The following is a 20000-nucleotide window of genomic DNA, read 5'->3' on the forward strand; positions in this document are numbered from 1 at the left end:
ATATCTGTCCAGCTGGTAGATAGATACTGTTAATATCTACTCTCTGTATATCTGTCCAGTTGGTAGATAGATACTGTTAATATCTACTCTCTGTATATCTGTCCAGCTGGTAGATAGATACTGTTGATATCTACTCTCTGTATATCTGTCCAGCTGGTTGATATCTACTCTCTGTATATCTGTCCAGCTGGTAGATAGATACTGTTGATATCTACTCTCTGTATATCTATCCAGCTGGTAGATAGATACTGTTGATATCTACTCTCTGTATATCTATCCAGCTGGTAGATAGATACTGTTGATATCTACTCTCTGTATATCTGTCCAGCTGGTAGATAGATACTGTTAATATCTACTCTCTGTATATCTGTCCAGTTGGTAGATAGATACTGTTAATATCTACTCTCTGTATATCTGTCCAGCTGGTAGATAGATACTGTTGATATCTACTCTCTGTATATCTATCCAGCTGGTAGATAGATACTGTTGATATCTACTCTCTGTATATCTGTCTAGCTGGTAGATAGATACTGTTGATATCTACTCTCTGTATATCTATCCAGCTGGTAGATAGATACTGTTAATATCTACTCTCTGTATATCTGTCCAGTTGGTAGATAGATACTGTTGATATCTACTCTCTGTATATCTGTCCAGCTGGTAGGAACATACTGTTGATATCTACTCTCTGTATATCTGTCCAGCTGGTAGATAGATACTGTTGATATCTACTCTCTGTATATCTATCCAGCTGGTAGAAACATACTGTTGATATCTACTCTCTGTATATCTATCCAGCTGGTAGATAGATACTGTTGATATCTACTCTCTGTATATCTGTCCAGTTGGTAGATAGATACTGTTGATATCTACTCTCTGTATATCTATCCAGCTGGTAGATAGATACTGTTGATATCTACTCTCTGTATATCTATCCAGCTGGTAGATAGATACTGTTGATATCTACTCTCTGTATATCTATCCAGCTGGTAGATAGATACTGTTGATATCTACTCTCTGTATATCTATCCAGCTGGTAGATAGATACTGTTGATATCTACTCTCTGTATATCTGTCCAGCTGGTAGATAGATACTGTTGATATCTACTCTCTGTATATCTGTCCAGCTGGTTGATATCTACTCTCTGTATATCTGTCCAGCTGGTAGATAGATACTGTTGATATCTACTCTCTGTATATCTATCCAGCTGGTAGATAGATACTGTTGATATCTACTCTCTGTATATCTATCCAGCTGGTAGATAGATACTGTTGATATCTACTCTCTGTATATCTGTCCAGCTGGTAGATAGATACTGTTGATATCTACTCTCTGTATATCTGTCCAGCTGGTTGATATCTACTCTCTGTATATCTGTCCAGCTGGTAGATAGATACTGTTGATATCTACTCTCTGTATATCTATCCAGCTGGTAGATAGATACTGTTGTTATCTACTCTCTGTATATCTGTCCAGCTGGTAGATAGATGCTGTTGATATCTACTCTCTGTATATCTATCCAGCTGGTAGATAGATACTGTTGATATCTACTCTCTGTATATCTATCCAGCTGGTAGAAACATACTGTTGATATCTACTCTCTGTATATCTATCCAGCTGGTAGATAGATACTGTTGTTATCTACTCTCTGTATATCTATCCAGCTGGTAGAAACATACTGTTGATATCTACTCTCTGTATATCTATCCAGCTGGTAGATAGATACTGTTGATATCTACTCTCTGTATATCTATCCAGCTGGTAGATAGATACTGTTAATATCTACTCTCTGTATATCTGTCCAGCTGGTAGATAGATACTGTTGATATCTACTCTCTGTATATCTGTCCAGCTGGTAGATAGATACTGTTAATATCTACTCTCTGTATATCTATCCAGCTGGTAGATAGATACTGTTAATATCTACTCTCTGTATATCTGTCCAGCTGGTAGATAGATACTGTTGATATCTACTCTCTGTATATCTATCCAGCTGGTAGATAGATACTGTTAATATCTACTCTCTGTATATCTATCCAGCTGGTAGGAACATACTGTTGATATCTACTCTCTGTATATCTGTCCAGCTGGTAGATAGATACTGTTAATATCTACTCTCTGTATATCTGTCCAGTTGGTAGATAGATACTGTTAATATCTACTCTCTGTATATCTATCCAGCTGGTAGGAACATACTGTTGATATCTACTCTCTGTATATCTGTCCAGCTGGTAGATAGATACTGTTAATATCTACTCTCTGTATATCTGTCCAGCTGGTAGATAGAAACTGTTGATATCTACTCTCTGTATATCTATCCAGCTGGTAGATAGATACTGTTGATATCTACTCTCTGTATATCTATCCAGCTGGTAGATAGATACTGTTGATATCTACTCTCTGTATATCTATCCAGCTGGTAGATAGATACTGTTGATATCTACTCTCTGTATATCTATCCAGCTGGTAGATAGATACTGTTGATATCTACTCTCTGTATATCTGTCCAGCTGGTAGGAACATACTGTTGATATCTACTCTCTGTATATCTGTCCAGCTGGTAGATAGATACTGTTGATATCTACTCTCTGTATATCTATCCAGCTGGTAGAAACATACTGTTGATATCTACTCTCTGTATATCTATCCAGCTGGTAGATAGATACTGTTGATATCTACTCTCTGTATATCTGTCCAGCTGGTAGATAGATACTGTTGATATCTACTCTCTGTATATCTATCCAGCTGGTAGATAGATACTGTTGATATCTACTCTCTGTATATCTATCCAGCTGGTAGATAGATACTGTTGATATCTACTCTCTGTATATCTATCCAGCTGGTAGATAGATACTGTTGATATCTACTCTCTGTATATCTATCCAGCTGGTAGATAGATACTGTTGATATCTACTCTCTGTATATCTGTCCAGCTGGTTGATATCTACTCTCTGTATATCTGTCCAGCTGGTAGATAGATACTGTTGATATCTACTCTCTGTATATCTATCCAGCTGGTAGATAGATACTGTTGATATCTACTCTCTGTATATCTATCCAGCTGGTAGATAGATACTGTTGATATCTACTCTCTGTATATCTGTCCAGCTGGTAGATAGATACTGTTGATATCTACTCTCTGTATATCTGTCCAGCTGGTTGATATCTACTCTCTGTATATCTGTCCAGCTGGTAGATAGATACTGTTGATATCTACTCTCTGTATATCTATCCAGCTGGTAGATAGATACTGTTGATATCTACTCTCTGTATATCTGTCCAGCTGGTAGATAGATACTGTTAATATCTACTCTCTGTATATCTGTCCAGTTGGTAGATAGATACTGTTAATATCTACTCTCTGTATATCTGTCCAGCTGGTAGATAGATACTGTTGATATCTACTCTCTGTATATCTGTCCAGCTGGTTGATATCTACTCTCTGTATATCTGTCCAGCTGGTAGATAGATACTGTTGATATCTACTCTCTGTATATCTATCCAGCTGGTAGATAGATACTGTTGATATCTACTCTCTGTATATCTATCCAGCTGGTAGATAGATACTGTTGATATCTACTCTCTGTATATCTGTCCAGCTGGTAGATAGATACTGTTAATATCTACTCTCTGTATATCTGTCCAGTTGGTAGATAGATACTGTTAATATCTACTCTCTGTATATCTGTCCAGCTGGTACCTAGATACTGTTGATATCTACTCTCTGTATATCTATCCAGCTGGTAGATAGATACTGTTGATATCTACTCTCTGTATATCTGTCTAGCTGGTAGATAGATACTGTTGATATCTACTCTCTGTATATCTATCCAGCTGGTAGATAGATACTGTTAATATCTACTCTCTGTATATCTGTCCAGTTGGTAGATAGATACTGTTGATATCTACTCTCTGTATATCTGTCCAGCTGGTAGGAACATACTGTTGATATCTACTCTCTGTATATCTGTCCAGCTGGTAGATAGATACTGTTGATATCTACTCTCTGTATATCTGTCCAGCTGGTAGATAGATACTGTTGATATCTACTCTCTGTATATCTATCCAGCTGGTAGATAGATACTGTTGATATCTACTCTCTGTATATCTGTCCAGTTGGTAGATAGATACTGTTGATATCTACTCTCTGTATATCTGTCCAGCTGGTAGGAACATACTGTTGATATCTACTCTCTGTATATCTGTCCAGCTGGTTGATATCTACTCTCTGTATATCTGTCCAGCTGGTAGATAGATACTGTGGATATCTACTCTCTGTATATCTGTCCAGCTGGTAGATAGATACTGTTGATATCTACTCTCTGTATATCTATCCAGCTGGTAATAACATACTGTTGATATCTACTCTCTGTATATCTGTCCAGCTGGTAGATAGATACTGTTGATATCTACTCTCTGTATATCTATCCAGCTGGTAGATAGATACTGTTGATATCTACTCTCTGTATATCTATCCAGCTGGTAGATAGATACTGTTGATATCTACTCTACTCTGAAAAATGTATTTCTCTCACCCTCTCCTCTCTCTCTCTTTGTCTTTCTCTTTGTCTCTCTCTTTGTCTGTCTGTCTGTCTGTCTGTCTGTCTGTCTGTCTGTCTGTCTCTCTCTCTCTCTCTCTCTCTCTCTCTCTCTCTCTCTCTCTCCCTCTCTATTTATCTCCCTCTCTATTTCTCTCCCTCTCTATTTCTCTCACTCTCTATTTCTCTCACTCTATCCAGATGGGTCGTTGGGAGAATGGGACCCTTTCTCTGATGTTCCCGGTATGGCCCAGGTAGAACTATTTTTAAATCTATTTACATTGTTTATATGACACAGTTACATGTAAAATAAAGATAGTCAGTAGCCTGTTCATATGACGTAGTTACATCTAGTTACGCGCTTGTCTAACCCTAAGCCCCGGACAGGACACTTTTCTAACCCTAAGCCCCGGACAGGACACTTTTCTAACCCTAAGGCCTGGACAGGACACTAGTCTAACCCTAGCCCCCTGGACAGGACACTAGTCTAACCCTAACCCTCTGGACAGGACACTAGTCTAACCCTAACCCCCTGGACAGGACACTAGTCTAACCGTAACCCCCTGGACAGGACACTAGTCTAACCCTAACCCTAACCCCCTGGACAGGACACTAGTCTAACCCTAACCCTAACCCCCTGGACAGGGCACTAGTCTAACCCTAAGCCCCGGACAGGACACTTTTCTAACCCTAAGCCCCGGACAGGACACTTTTCTAACCCTAAGGCCTGGACAGGACACTAGTCTAACCCTAGCCCCCTGGACAGGACACTAGTCGAACCCTAACCCCCTGGACAGGACACTAGTCTAACCCTAACCCCCTGGACAGGACACTAGTCTAACCCTAACCCCCTGGACAGGGCACTAGTCTAACCCTAACCCCCTGGACAGGGCACTAGTCTAACCTTAACCCCCTGGACAGGACACTAGTCTAACTCACTGGACAGAACACTAGTCTAACCCTAACCCCCTGGACAGGGCACTAGTCTAACCCTATCCCCCTGGACAGGGCACTAGTCTAACCCTAACGCCCTGGACAGGGCACTAGTCTAACCCACTGGACAGGACACTAGTCTAACCCTAACCCCCTGGACAGGGAGCTAGTCGAACTCTAACCCCCTGGACAGGGCACTAGTCTAACCCTAACGCCCTGGACAGGGCACTAGTCTAACCCTAACCCCCTGGACAGGGAGCTAGTCGAACTCTAACCCCCTGGACAGGGCACTAGTCTAACCTTAACCCCCTGGACAGGGCACGAGTCTAACCTTAACCCCCTGGACAGGGCACTAGTCTAACCTTAACCCCCTGGACAGGGCACTAGTCTAACCCTAACCCCCTGGACAGGGCACTAGTCTAACCCTAACCCCTGGACAGGACACTAGTCTAACCCTAACCCCCTGGACAGGACACTAGTCTAACCCTAACCCCCTGGACAGGGCACTAGTCTAACCTTAACCCCCTGGACAGGACACTAGTCTAACCCTAACCCCCTGGACAGGACACTAGTCTAACCCTGAGCCCCAGACAGGACACTAGTCTAACCCTAACCCCCTGGACAGGACACTAGTCTAACCCTAACCCCCTGGACAGGACACTAGTCTAACCCTAACCCCCTGGACAGGACACTAGTCTAACCCTAACCCCCTGGACAGGTCACTAGTCTAACCGTAACCCACTGGACAGGACACTAGTCTAACCCTAACCCCCTGGACAGGGCACTAGTCTAACCCTAAGCCCTGGACAGGGCACTAGTCTAACCCTAACCCCCTGGACAGGACACTAGTCGAACCCTAACCCCCTGGACAGGACACTAGTCTAACCCTAACCCCCTGGACAGGACACTAGTCTAACCCTGAGCCCCAGACAGGACACTAGTCTAACCCTAACCCCCTGGACAGGACACTAGTCTAACCCTAACCCCCTGGACAGGACACTAGTCTAACCCTAACCCCCTGGACAGGACACTAGTCTAACCCTAACCCCCTGGACAGGTCACTAGTCTAACCGTAACCCACTGGACAGGACACTAGTCTAACCCTAACCCCCTGGACAGGGCACTAGTCTAACCCTAAGCCCTGGACAGGGCACTAGTCTAACCCTAACCCCCTGGACAGGACACTAGTCGAACCCTAACCCCCTGGACAGGACACTAGTCTAACCCTAACCCCCTGGACAGGGCACTAGTCTAACCCTAAGCCCTGGACAGGGCACTAGTCTAACCCTAACCCCCTGGACAGGACACTAGTCGAACCCTAACCCCCTGGACAGGACACTAGTCTAACCCTAACCCCCTGGACAGGGCACTAGTCTAACCCACTGGACAGGACACTAGTCTAACCCTAACCCCCTGGACAGGGAGCTAGTCGAACTCTAACCCCCTGGACAGGGCACTAGTCTAACCCTAACGCCCTGGACAGGGCACTAGTCTAACCCTAACCCCCTGGACAGGGAGCTAGTCGAACTCTAACCCCCTGGACAGGGCACTAGTCTAACCTTAACCCCCTGGACAGGGCACGAGTCTAACCTTAACCCCCTGGACAGGGCACTAGTCTAACCTTAACCCCCTGGACAGGGCACTAGTCTAACCCTAACCCCCTGGACAGGGCACTAGTCTAACCCTAACCCCTGGACAGGACACTAGTCTTACCCTAACCCCTGGACAGGACACTAGTCTAACCCTAACCCCTTTGACAGGACACTAGTCTAACCCTAACCCCCTGGACAGGACACTAGTCTAACCCTAACCCCCTGGACAGGACACTAGTCTTACCCTAACCCCCTGGACAGGACACTCGTCTAACCCTAACCCCCTGGACAGGGCACTAGTCTTACCCTAACCCCTGGACAGGACACTAGTCTAACCCTAACCCCCTGGAAAGGACACTCGTCTAACCCTAACCCCCTGGACAGGGCACTAGTCTTACCCTAACCCCCTGGACCGGGCACTAGTCTAACCCTAACCCCCTGGACAGGACACTAGTCTTACCCTAACCCCTGGACAGGACACTAGTCTAACCCTAACCCCCTTGACAGGACACTAGTCTAACCCTAACCCCCTGGACAGGACACTAGTCTAACCCTAACCCCTTGGACAGGACACTAGTCTAACCCTGAGCCCCTGGACAGGGCACTAGTCTAACCCTAACCCCCTGGACAGGACACTAGTCTAACCCTAACCCCCTGGACAGGACACTAGTCTAACCCTAACCCCTTGGACAGGACACTAGTCTAACCCTGAGCCCCAGACAGGGCACTAGTCTAACCCTAACCCCTTGGACAGGACACTAGTCTTACCCTAACCCCTGGACAGGACACTAGTCTAACCCTAACCCCTGGGCAGGACACTAGTCTAACCCTAACCCCCTGGACAGGACACTAGCCTAACCCTGAGCCCCAGACAGGGCACTAGTCTAACCCTATCCCCCTGGACAGGACACTAGTCTAGCCCTATTCCCCTGGACAGGACACTAGTCTAACCTTAACCCCCTGGTTTTCTGTGTAAGCAGGCGTAACTCGTTATAATGCGTTATAATATCTGTCTGAGCAGGTATATATTGTTATAATGCATTATAATGTCTGTCTGAGCAGGTATATCTTGTTATAATGCATTATAATGTCTGTCTGAGCAGGTATATCTTGTTATAATGCATTATAATGTCTGTCTGAGCAGGTATATATTGTTATAGTGCATTATAATTTCTGTCTGAGCAGGTGTATCTTGTTATAATGCATTATAATGTCTGTCTGAGCAGGTATATCTTGTTATAATGCATTATAATATCTATCTGAGCAGGTATATCTTGTTATAATGCATTATAATGTCTGTCTGAGCAGGTGTATCTTGTTATAATGCATTATAATGTCTGTCTGAGCAGGTGTTTCTTGTTATAATGCATTATAATGTCTATCTGAGCAGGTATATCTTGTTATAATGCATTATAATGTGTCTGTGAGCAGGTATAACTCGTGGGGAGACGAGGAGGCTGATGAGAACCACCTGTCTATTGTGACTCTGGAGGAGAAACCCTTCGTGGTCGTTGACAACGTAGACATCCTGACTGGAACATGCATGAGGAACTCTGTTCCCTGTAGGAAACATGTTAAAGAGTAGGTCTACACCTCTATCACTCTATATATCTATATCACACTATACCTCTATCACTCTATATATCTATATCACACTATACCTCTATCACTCTATATATCTATATCACTCTATACCTATATCACTCTATATATCTATCACTCTATGCCTATATCACTCTATACCTATATCACTCTATACCTATATCACTCTATACCTATATCACTCTATCAATCTGTCTTGTCTTGTCTTGTCTTGTCTGTCTGTCTGTCTGTCTGTCTGTCTGTCTGTCTGTCTGGCTGTCTGGCTGTCTGGCTGTCTGGCTGTCTGTCTGTCTGTCTGTCTGTCTGTCTATTTATGAATCTATCAATCAATCAATCAATCTGGTCTGGGCTTTGACTCGGCCATTTCATGACATGTAAATGTTTCCCCTTAAAACCTTTTCTCAATAGGGGGGCGCCATTTCGACTTTGTAAAAAAACGTTCCCAAATTAAACTGCCTCGTACTCAATTATTGCTCGTACAATATGCATATTATTATTACTATTGGATAGAAAACACTCTCTAGTTTCTAAAACCGTTTGAATTATATCTGTGAGTAAAACAGAACTCAAGTTGCAGCAAACTTCCTGTCAGGAAGTGAGAAATCTGAAATCGGGCACTCTGTTCCAGGGTCAGTTTATTAATTTGCATGTAATCTATGAGTCGACATACACTGCATACGATTTCCCCTAGATGTCAGTAAGCAGTGAGAATTGGAATAGGGTTGCTAGGTAGATCTGAGGCCGTATAAAGGCTCTTGGAACGGGGGGTGCACTCTTTTCAACGTTCGTCATGACGCAAGACAGACCTTAGGATTGCATTCTGAAAAGCTCTCGTTATAGGCCTTAGATATATCCGGCTCTGATTTTATTCGATATAGGTGTTAAAAACATCATAATGTAGTTAATTTAAACCGAGTTATATCAGTTTATATCAGTATGTTGCGATTTTCGGTATTTTGTTTGTGCTGCGTTATGGTGAGTTGGACACGTTTTCGCCACATGGCTAATGTTTGCTGCTAATTCCAAAGTTGAAGACGACAATCTACAACCGAGCAACGATTATTCTGGACAAAGGACAACTTGCACAAGATTCTGATGGAAGCTCATCAAATAGTAGGAACTATTTATGATGTTAATTCGTTGTTCTGTTGAAAAATGTGAAACTATTATTCCGCCATTAATTTCGGTGCGGTCTCGCTTTAACGCACGCTGTATGTCGTAGTAACGTTAATTTTAAAAATCTAACACAGCGGTTGCATTAAGAACTAATGTATCTTTCATGGGCTGTCCAACCTGTATTTTTTTGTCAAGTTTATGATTAGTTATTGATTCGATTAGGTGCCTCTCCCAAGATTTCTCCCGACATTTTGTTTGTTGTTTGGCTACTATTCATATTGTATAACCACGATTTGTGCCGCTAAATATGCACATTTTCGAACAAACCATATATGTATTGTGTAATTTGATGTTATAGGACTGTCATCTGAAGAAGTTTGAGAAGGTTAGTGAAAATTAATATCTTTTTCCATGATGGCCAAAAAGCAACATTTTTGTCTCATCTGACCAGAGTACCTTCTTCCATATGTTTGGGTAGTCTCCCACATGCCTTTTGGGGAACACCAAACGTGTTTGCTTATTTTTATTTTTAAGCAATGGCTTTTTTTCTGGTAACTCTTCCATAAAGCCCAGTTCTGTGGAGTGTACGGCTTAATTAAAGTGGTCCTATGGACAGATAATCCAATCTCCGCTGTGGAGCTTTGCAGCTCCTTCAGGGTTATCTTTGGTCTCTGTGTTGCCTCTCTAATGAATGCCCTCCTTGCCTGGTCTGTGAGTTTTGGTGGGCGGCCCTCTCTTGGCAGGTTTGTTCCGGTGCCATATTCTTTCCATTTTTTACAATGCCCTCGCTTCATATTCGTCACCAAACCCACTGGCTCTATATATCACACTATCACTCCACATATCACTCTGTATGTCACTATATCACTCTATATATCACTCTATATATCACTCTATATATCACTATATATGTCACCCTATATATCACCCAGTATGTCACTATCACTCAAATATCACTATATATCACTATATATATATCACTCTATATATCACTCTGTATGTCACTCTATATATCACTCTATATATCACTCTATATATCACTCTATAAACCACTCCATATATCACTCTATATATCCCTCCATATACCACTCTATATATCACTCTATATATCACTCTATATATCACTCTATATATCCCTCCATATACCACTCTATATAGCACTCTATATATCACTATTTATATCACTCTATATATCACTCTATATATCACTATATATAGCGCTCTATATGTCACCCTATATATCACTCAGTATGTCACTATCACTCTATATATCACTCTATATATCACTCTATATATCACTCTCACTCTATATATCACGATCACTCTATATATCACGATCACTCTATATATCACTCTATATATTCCTATCATCTATATATCACTAGCAATCTATATACCACTCTATATACCACACTACATATCACTACCAAACTATATATTTAACCATATATCACTATATATATCACTAGCAATATATATATCACTATATATATCACTCTATATATCACTATTAATCTATATATCACTCCATATCTCACTCTATATCACTCTATATATCACTATTAATATATATATTTCACTCTATGTATAAATCTATATATCACGATCGATCTATATATTGCTCTATACATCCCTCTATATATCATTATCAATCTATATATCACTCTATACATCACTCTATATATAACTATATATATCACTATCAATATATATATTGTTTTATATATTGCTCTATATATCACTCTATATAGCATTATCAATCTATTTATCACTCTATACATCACATTCAACATATATATATATCACTCTATATATCTCTATAAATCTATATACCACTCTATATATCACTATCAATCTATATATCACTCTATATATCACTCTATATATCACCATATATATCACTCCGTATATCACTCTCAATATGTATCACTCTATATACCACTCTATATATCACTATCAATATGTATCACTCTATATATCACACCATTACTCTATATATCACTATCACTCTATATATCACTCTATATATCACTCTATATATCACTCCATATATCACCCTATATATCACGCCGTATATCACTATCAATATTTATCACTCTACATATCACTCTATATATCACGCTATTACTCCATATATCACTATCACTCTATATATCACTCTATGTATCACTCTATATATCACTCTATATATCACTCTATATATCACCCTATGTATCACTCCATATATCACTATCAATATTTATCACTCTATATATCACTCTATATATCACAATCAATATGTATCACTCTATATATCACTGTATATATCACTATCAATATGTATCACTCTACATATCACTCTATATATCACTCTATATATCACGATATTACTCTATATATCACTCTATATATCACTCTATATATCACTCTATATATCATTCTATATAGCACTCTATATATCATGCTATATATCACTATCACTCTATATATCACTCTATATATCACTATCACTCTATATATTACTCTATATGTCACTATCACTCTATATATCACTACCACTCTATATATCACTGTATATATCACTATCACTATATATATCACTCTATATATCACTCTATATATCACTATCAATATATATATTGTTTTATATATTGCTCTATATATCACTCTATATAGCATTATCAATCTATTTATCACTCTATACATCACATTCAACATATATATATATCACACTATATATCTCTATAAATCTATATACCACTCTATATATCACTATCAATCTATATATCACTCTATATATCACTCTATATATCACCATATATATCACTCCGTATATCACTCTCAATATGTATCACTCTATATACCACTCTATATATCACTATCAATATGTATCACTCTATATATCACACCATTACTCTATATATCACTATCACTCTATATATCACTCTATATATCACTCTATATATCACTCCATATATCACCCTATATATCACGCCGTATATCACTATCAATATTTATCACTCTACATATCACTCTATATATCACGCTATTACTCCATATATCACTATCACTCTATATATCACTCTATGTATCACTCTATATATCACTCTATATATCACTCTATATATCACCCTATGTATCACTCCATATATCACTATCAATATTTATCACTCTATATATCACTCTATATATCACAATCAATATGTATCACTCTATATATCACTGTATATATCACTATCAATATGTATCACTCTACATATCACTCTATATATCACTCTATATATCACGATATTACTCTATATATCACTCTATATATCACTCTATATATCACTCTATATATCATTCTATATAGCACTCTATATATCATGCTATATATCACTATCACTCTATATATCACTCTATATATCACTATCACTCTATATATTACTCTATATGTCACTATCACTCTATATATCACTACCACTCCATATATCACTGTATATATCACTATCACTATATATATCACTCTATATATCACTCTATATATCACTATCAATATATATATTGTTTTATATATTGCTCTATATATCACTCTATATAGCATTATCAATCTATTTATCACTCTATACATCACATTCAACATATATATATATCACACTATATATCTCTATAAATCTATATACCACTCTATATATCACTATCAATCTATATATCACTCTATATATCACTCTATATATCACCATATATATCACTCCGTATATCACTCTCAATATGTATCACTCTATATACCACTCTATATATCACTATCAATATGTATCACTCTATATATCACACCATTACTCTATATATCACTATCACTCTATATATCACTCTATATATCACTCTATATATCACTCCATATATCACCCTATATATCACGCCGTATATCACTATCAATATTTATCACTCTACATATCACTCTATATATCACGCTATTACTCCATATATCACTATCACTCTATATATCACTCTATGTATCACTCTATATATCACTCTATATATCACTCTATATATCACCCTATGTATCACTCCATATATCACTATCAATATTTATCACTCTATATATCACTCTATATATCACAATCAATATGTATCACTCTATATATCACTGTATATATCACTATCAATATGTATCACTCTACATATCACTCTATATATCACTCTATATATCACGATATTACTCTATATATCACTCTATATATCACTCTATATATCACTCTATATATCATTCTATATAGCACTCTATATATCATGCTATATATCACTATCACTCTATATATCACTCTATATATCACTATCACTCTATATATTACTCTATATGTCACTATCACTCTATATATCACTACCACTCTATATATCACTGTATATATCACTATCACTATATATATCACTCTATATATCACTCTATATATCACTATCACTCTATATATCACTATCACTCTATATATCACTATCAATCTATATATCACTATCACTCTTTATATTGCTCTATATATCACTCTATATATTTCTCATTATAGTGTACTTCTTTTCCCTTTTTAGTGTACTCCAGTGTCTCCTATTCCCTTTATAGTGTACTCCAGTGTCTCCTATTCCCTTTATAGTGTACTCCAGTGTCTCCTATTCCCTTTATAGTGCACTCCAGTGTCTCCTATTTCCTTTATAGTGTACTCCAGTGTCTCCTATTCCCTTTATAGTGCACTCCAGTGTTTCCTATTCCCTTTATAGTGCACTCCAGTGTCTCCTATTTCCTTTATAGTGTACTCCAGGGTCTCTATTTCCTTTATAGTGTACTCCAGGGTCTCTATTTCCTTTATAGTGTACTCCAGGGTCTCTATTTCCTTTATAGTGTACTCCAGGGTCTCTATTTCCTTTATAGTGTACTCCAGGGTCTCTATTTCCTTTATAGTTTGAGGGAGAGAGAGGGAGAGACAGAAGGGATAGAGGGCCATCTGATATTTTAATCCTGGTGGTAGCTAGGAAGAGTCGGTGTGTGTGTGTGTTTTGTGTGTGTGTGTGTGTGTGTGTGTGTGTGTGTGTGTGTGTGTGTGTGTGTGTGTGTGTGTGTGTGTGTGTGTGTGTGTGTGTGTGTGTGTGTGTGTGTGTGTGTGTGTGTGAGTTAAGATACAGTAGTTAGTTGGAGCTCTATTTAAAGTCTTGCAGCATCTGCTCCTCTATCCATGTCTTCATCTGGTTTATTCAGACGGCCCACTCACACACTCATTTACTGACAGAAGCAGGGAACACTCATACACACAGACAGGCCCTGATACACACTGACCTGTATCTATGTGTGTGTGTTGCAGTAACTCTACAAAAGACGGAGGTTCCTATATAAAGCAGTGTTGCAAAGGGTTCTGTATCGACATCCTGAAGAAGATCGCCCGCAACGTCAAGTTCACCTTCGACCTCTACCTGGTGACCAACGGAAAACACGGCAAGAAGATCAACAACGTCTGGAACGGCATGGTGGGAGAGGTGAGACACGCCCCACCTGTCTGTCTGTCTCTATGTCTGTCTGGAACGGCATGGTGGGAGAGGTGAGACACGCCCTACCTGTCTGTCTGTCTATATGTCTGTCTGGAACGGCATGGTGGGAGAGGTGAGACACGCCCTACCTGTCTGTCTGTCTCTATGTCTGTCTGGAACGGCATGGTGGGAGAGGTGAGACACGCCCTACCTGTCTGTCTGTCTCTATGTCTGTCTGGAACGGCATGGTGGGAGAGGTGAGACACGCCCTACCTGTCTGTCTGTCTATATGTCTGTCTGGAACGGCATGGTGGGAGAGGTGAGACACACCCTACCTGTCTGTCTGTCTCTATGTCTGTCTGGAACGGCATGGTGGGAGAGGTGAGACACACCCTACCTGTCTGTCTGTCTCTATGTCTGTCTGGAACGGCATGGTGGGAGAGGTGAGACACGCCCTACCTGTCTGTCTGTCTCTATGTCTGTCTGGAACGGCATGGTGGGAGAGGTGAGACACGCCCTACCTGTCTGTCTGTCTCTATGTCTGTCTGGAACGGCATGGTGGGAGAGGTGAGACACGCCCTACCTGTCTGTCTGTCTCTATGTCTGTCTGGAACGGCATGGTGGGAGAGGTGAGACACGCCCTACCTGTCTGTCTGTCTCTATGTCTGTCTGGAACGGCATGGTGGGAGAGGTGAGACACGCCCTACCTGTCTGTCTGTCTCTATGTCTGTCTGGAACGGCATGGTGGGAGAGGTGAGACACGCCCTACCTGTCTGTCTGTCTCTATGTCTGTCTGGAACGGCATGGTGGGAGAGGTGAGACACGCCCTACCTGTCTGTCTGTCTCTATGTCTGTCTGGAACGGCATGGTGGGAGAGGTGAGACACGCCCTACCTGTCTGTCTGTCTCTATGTCTGTCTGGAACGGCATGGTGGGAGAGGTGAGACACGCCCTACCTGTCTGTCTGTCTCTATGTCTGTCTGGAACGGCATGGTGGGAGAGGTGAGACACGCCCTACCTGTCTGTCTGTCTCTATGTCTGTCTGGAACGGCATGGTGGGAGAGGTGAGACACACCCTACCTGTCTGTCTGTCTCTATGTCTGTCTGGAACGGCATGGTGGGAGAGGTGAGACACGCCCTACCTGTCTGTCTGTCTCTATGTCTGTCTGGAACGGCATGGTGGGAGAGGTGAGACACACCCTACCTGTCTGTCTGTCTCTATGTCTGTCTGGAACGGCATGGTGGGAGAGGTGAGACACACCCTACCTGTCTGTCTGTCTCTATGTCTGTCTGGAACGGCATGGTGGGAGAGGTGAGACACACCCTACCTGTCTGTCTGTCTCTATGTCTGTCTGGAACGGCATGGTGGGAGAGGTGAGACACACCCTACCTGTCTGTCTGTCTCTATGTCTGTCTGGAACGGCATGGTGGGAGAGGTGAGACACGCCCTACCTGTCTGTCTGTCTATATGTCTGTCTGGAACGGCATGGTGGGAGAGGTGAGACACACCCTACCTGTCTGTCTGTCTGTCTGTCTGTCTCTATGTCTGTCTGGAACGGCATGGTGGGAGAGGTGAGACACACCCTACCTGTCTGTCTGTCTCTATGTCTGTCTGGAACGGCATGGTGGGAGAGGTGATACACACCCTACCTGTCTGTCTGTCTCTATGTCTGTCTGGAACGGCATGGTGGGAGAGGTGAGACACACCCTACCTGTCTGTCTGTCTCTATGTCTGTCTGCCTACCTGTCTGTCTGTTTGTCTGTCTACCTGTCTGTCTGTATGTCTACCTGTCTGTCTCTCTCTCTCTTATAGTCTTTGTCTCTCTCCCTACTTCCTTTCCTCTCTGTTAATAGAACTAGCTAGCTAGCTAGGTAGCTAGGTAGCTAGGTAGGTAGGTAGGTAGGTAGAGCTATTTGACAATTAAACTTTCTGTGTGTGTATGTGTCTGTTTATAATGTGTGTGTGTGTGTGTTTATAATGTGTTTATAATGTGTATATAATGTGTATATAAATTGTGTGTATCTGTATATAATGTCTCTGTTGTCCAGGTGATAATGTATATATTTAATGTGTATATAACGTATAATGTATCTGTATATAATGTGTGTGTATTTAATGTATATAATGTCTGTGTTGTCCAGGTGATAATGTATATATATAATGTGTATATAATGTATAATGTATCTGTATATAATGTGTGTGTATTTAATGTATATAATGTCTGTGTTGTCCAGGTGATAATGTATATATATAATGTGTATATAATGTATAATGTATCTGTATATAATGTGTGTGTATTTAATGTATATAATGTCTGTGTTGTTCAGGTGATTGAAAAGAAGGCAGCGATGGCAGTGGGGTCGTTGACCATCAATGAGGAAAGGTCAGAGGTCATAGACTTCTCTGTCCCCTTCGTGGAGACGGGCATCAGCGTCATGGTCGCCCGGAGCAACGGCACCGTCTCCCCCTCCGCCTTCCTCGGTAATACACATCCTTCTGTCTGTCTGTCTTTCTGTCTTTCTTTCTGTTTTACCATCTCTGTCTGTTTCGCTCTCCCTCTCTCTCCCTCTAATCCAGGGATGGTCAACCCCAGTCCTCTCTCTCCCTCTAATCCAGGGATGGTCAACCCCAGTCCTCTCTCTCCCTCTAATCCAGGGATGGTCAACTCCAGTCCTCTCTAATCCAGGGATGGTCAACCCCAGTCCTCTCTAATCCAGGGATGGTCAACTCCAGTCCTCTCTAATCCAGGGATGGTCAACCCCAGTCCTCTCTAATCCAGGGATGGTCAACCCCAGTCCTCTCTCTCCCTCTAATCCAGGGATGGTCAACTCCAGTCCTCTCTAATCCAGGGATGGTCAACCCCAGTCCTCTCTAATCCAGGGATGGTCAACTCCAGTCCTCTCTAATCCAGGGATGGTCAACCCCAGTCCTCTCTAATCCAGGGATGGTCAACCCCAGTCCTCTCTCTCCCTCTAATCCAGGGATGGTCAACTCCAGTCCTCTCTAATCCAGGGATGGTCAACCCCAGTCCTCTCTAATCCAGGGATGGTCAACTCCAGTCCTCTCTAATCCAGGGATGGTCAACCCCAGTCCTCTCTAATCCAGGGATGGTCAACCCCAGTCCTCTCTCTCCCTCTAATCCAGGGATGGTCAACTCCAGTCCTCTCTCTCCCTCTAATCCAGGGATGGTCAACCCCAGTCCTCTCTCTCCCTCTAATCCAGGGATGGTCAAACCCAGTCCTCTCTAATCCAGGGATGGTCAACCCCAGTCATCTCTAATCCAGGGATGGTCAACCCCAGTCCTCTCTAATCCAGGGATGGTCAACCCCAGTCCTCTCTAATCCAGGGATGGTCAACCCCAGTCCTCTCTAATCCAGGGATGGTCAACTCCAGTCCTCTCTAATCCAGGGATGGTCAACCCCAGTCCTCTCTAATCCAGGGATGGTCAACTCCAGTCCTCTCTAATCCAGGGATGGTCAACCCCAGTCCTCTCTAATCCAGGGATGGTCAACTCCAGTCCTTGGGGCCTGAATGGGAACACACTTTTTTTCCCAAGCCCCTGCTGACACACCTGACTCCAATAATGACTGAATCATGATCTTCAGCTCAGAATGCAGGTGGTTTAATCAGTCAGCTGTATGTCTGAGGGGAAAGTGTGATGCCAATCAGGTCCCAGATGTCTGGAGTTTCCACTGGCTGCTCCAACACATCCCTGTGTTAGAGGAAGGTCCCAGAGGTCTGGAGTTTTCCCTGGCTGCTCCAACACATCCCTGTTAGAGGAAGGTCCCAGAGGTCTGGAGTTTCCCCTGGCTGCTCCAACACATCCCTGTGTTAGAGGAAGGTCCCAGAGGTCTGGAGTTTTCCCTGGCTGCTCCAACACATCCCTGTGTTAGAGGAAGGTCCCAGAGGTCTGGAGTTTCCCCTGGCTGCTCCAACACATCCCTGTGTTAGAGGAAGGTCCCAGAGGTCTGGAGTTTCCCCTGGCTGCTCCAACACATCCCTGTGTTAGAGGAAGGTCCCAGAGGTCTGGAGTTTCCCCTGGCTGCTCCAACACATCCCTGTGTTAGAGGAAGGTCCCAGAGGTCGGGAGTTTCCCCTGGCTGCTCCAACACATCCCTGTGTTAGAGGAAGGTCCCAGAGGTCGGGAGTTTCCCCTGGCTACTCCAACACATCCCTGTGTTAGAGGAAGGTCCCAGAGGTCGGGAGTTTCCCCTGGCTGCTCCAACACATCCCTGTGTTAGAGGAAGGTCCCAGAGGTCGGGAGTTTCCCCTGGCTGCTCCAACACATCCCTGTGTTAGAGGAAGGTCCCAGAGGTCGGGAGTTTCCCCTGGCTACTCCAACACATCCCTGTGTTAGAGGAAGGTCCCAGAGGTCGGGAGTTTCCCCTGGCTACTCCAACACATCCCTGTGTTAGAGGAAGGTCCCAGAGGTCGGGAGTTTCCCATGGCTGCTCCAACACATCCCTGTGTTAGAGGAAGGTCCCAGAGGTCGGGAGTTTCCCCTGGCTGCTCCAACACATCCCTGTGTTAGAGGAAGGTCCCAGAGGTCGGGAGTTTCCCATGGCTGCTCCAACACATCCCTGTGTTAGAGGAAGGTCCCAACTCTATCAGCTCTAGTCGTGTTCTGCTTGTCTGAGTAGCAAACAAGTCTTCTTTACTACAGCAGGTTCCCCTGACAATGATGTCATGTTTGGATTAGAATCTGGGTCGTTGTTTCACAATCTATTCATTATTAAAAACAGCAATTTTTTT

The 20000-nt window shown here is 42.1% G+C and overlaps 1 protein-coding gene across 2 annotated transcripts in view; it reads left to right on the forward strand.

Moving 5' to 3' along the window:
- LOC129839683 (glutamate receptor ionotropic, NMDA 2A-like) overlaps positions 1-20000 on the forward strand; it is a 188477-nt gene that overhangs the window by 100560 nt on the left and 67917 nt on the right. For both annotated transcript variants that reach the window (XM_055907249.1, XM_055907250.1), the window contains exons 9-12: positions 4741-4793; positions 8496-8645; positions 15086-15257; positions 17576-17729. In XM_055907249.1, the coding sequence (XP_055763224.1) occupies positions 4741-4793; positions 8496-8645; positions 15086-15257; positions 17576-17729 (529 nt within the window). The remainder of the gene's footprint in view (positions 1-4740; positions 4794-8495; positions 8646-15085; positions 15258-17575; positions 17730-20000) is intronic.

The sequence above is a fragment of the Salvelinus fontinalis genome, chromosome 40, assembly GCF_029448725.1.
Source record: "Salvelinus fontinalis isolate EN_2023a chromosome 40, ASM2944872v1, whole genome shotgun sequence".
Taxonomy (NCBI): domain Eukaryota; kingdom Metazoa; phylum Chordata; class Actinopteri; order Salmoniformes; family Salmonidae; genus Salvelinus; species Salvelinus fontinalis.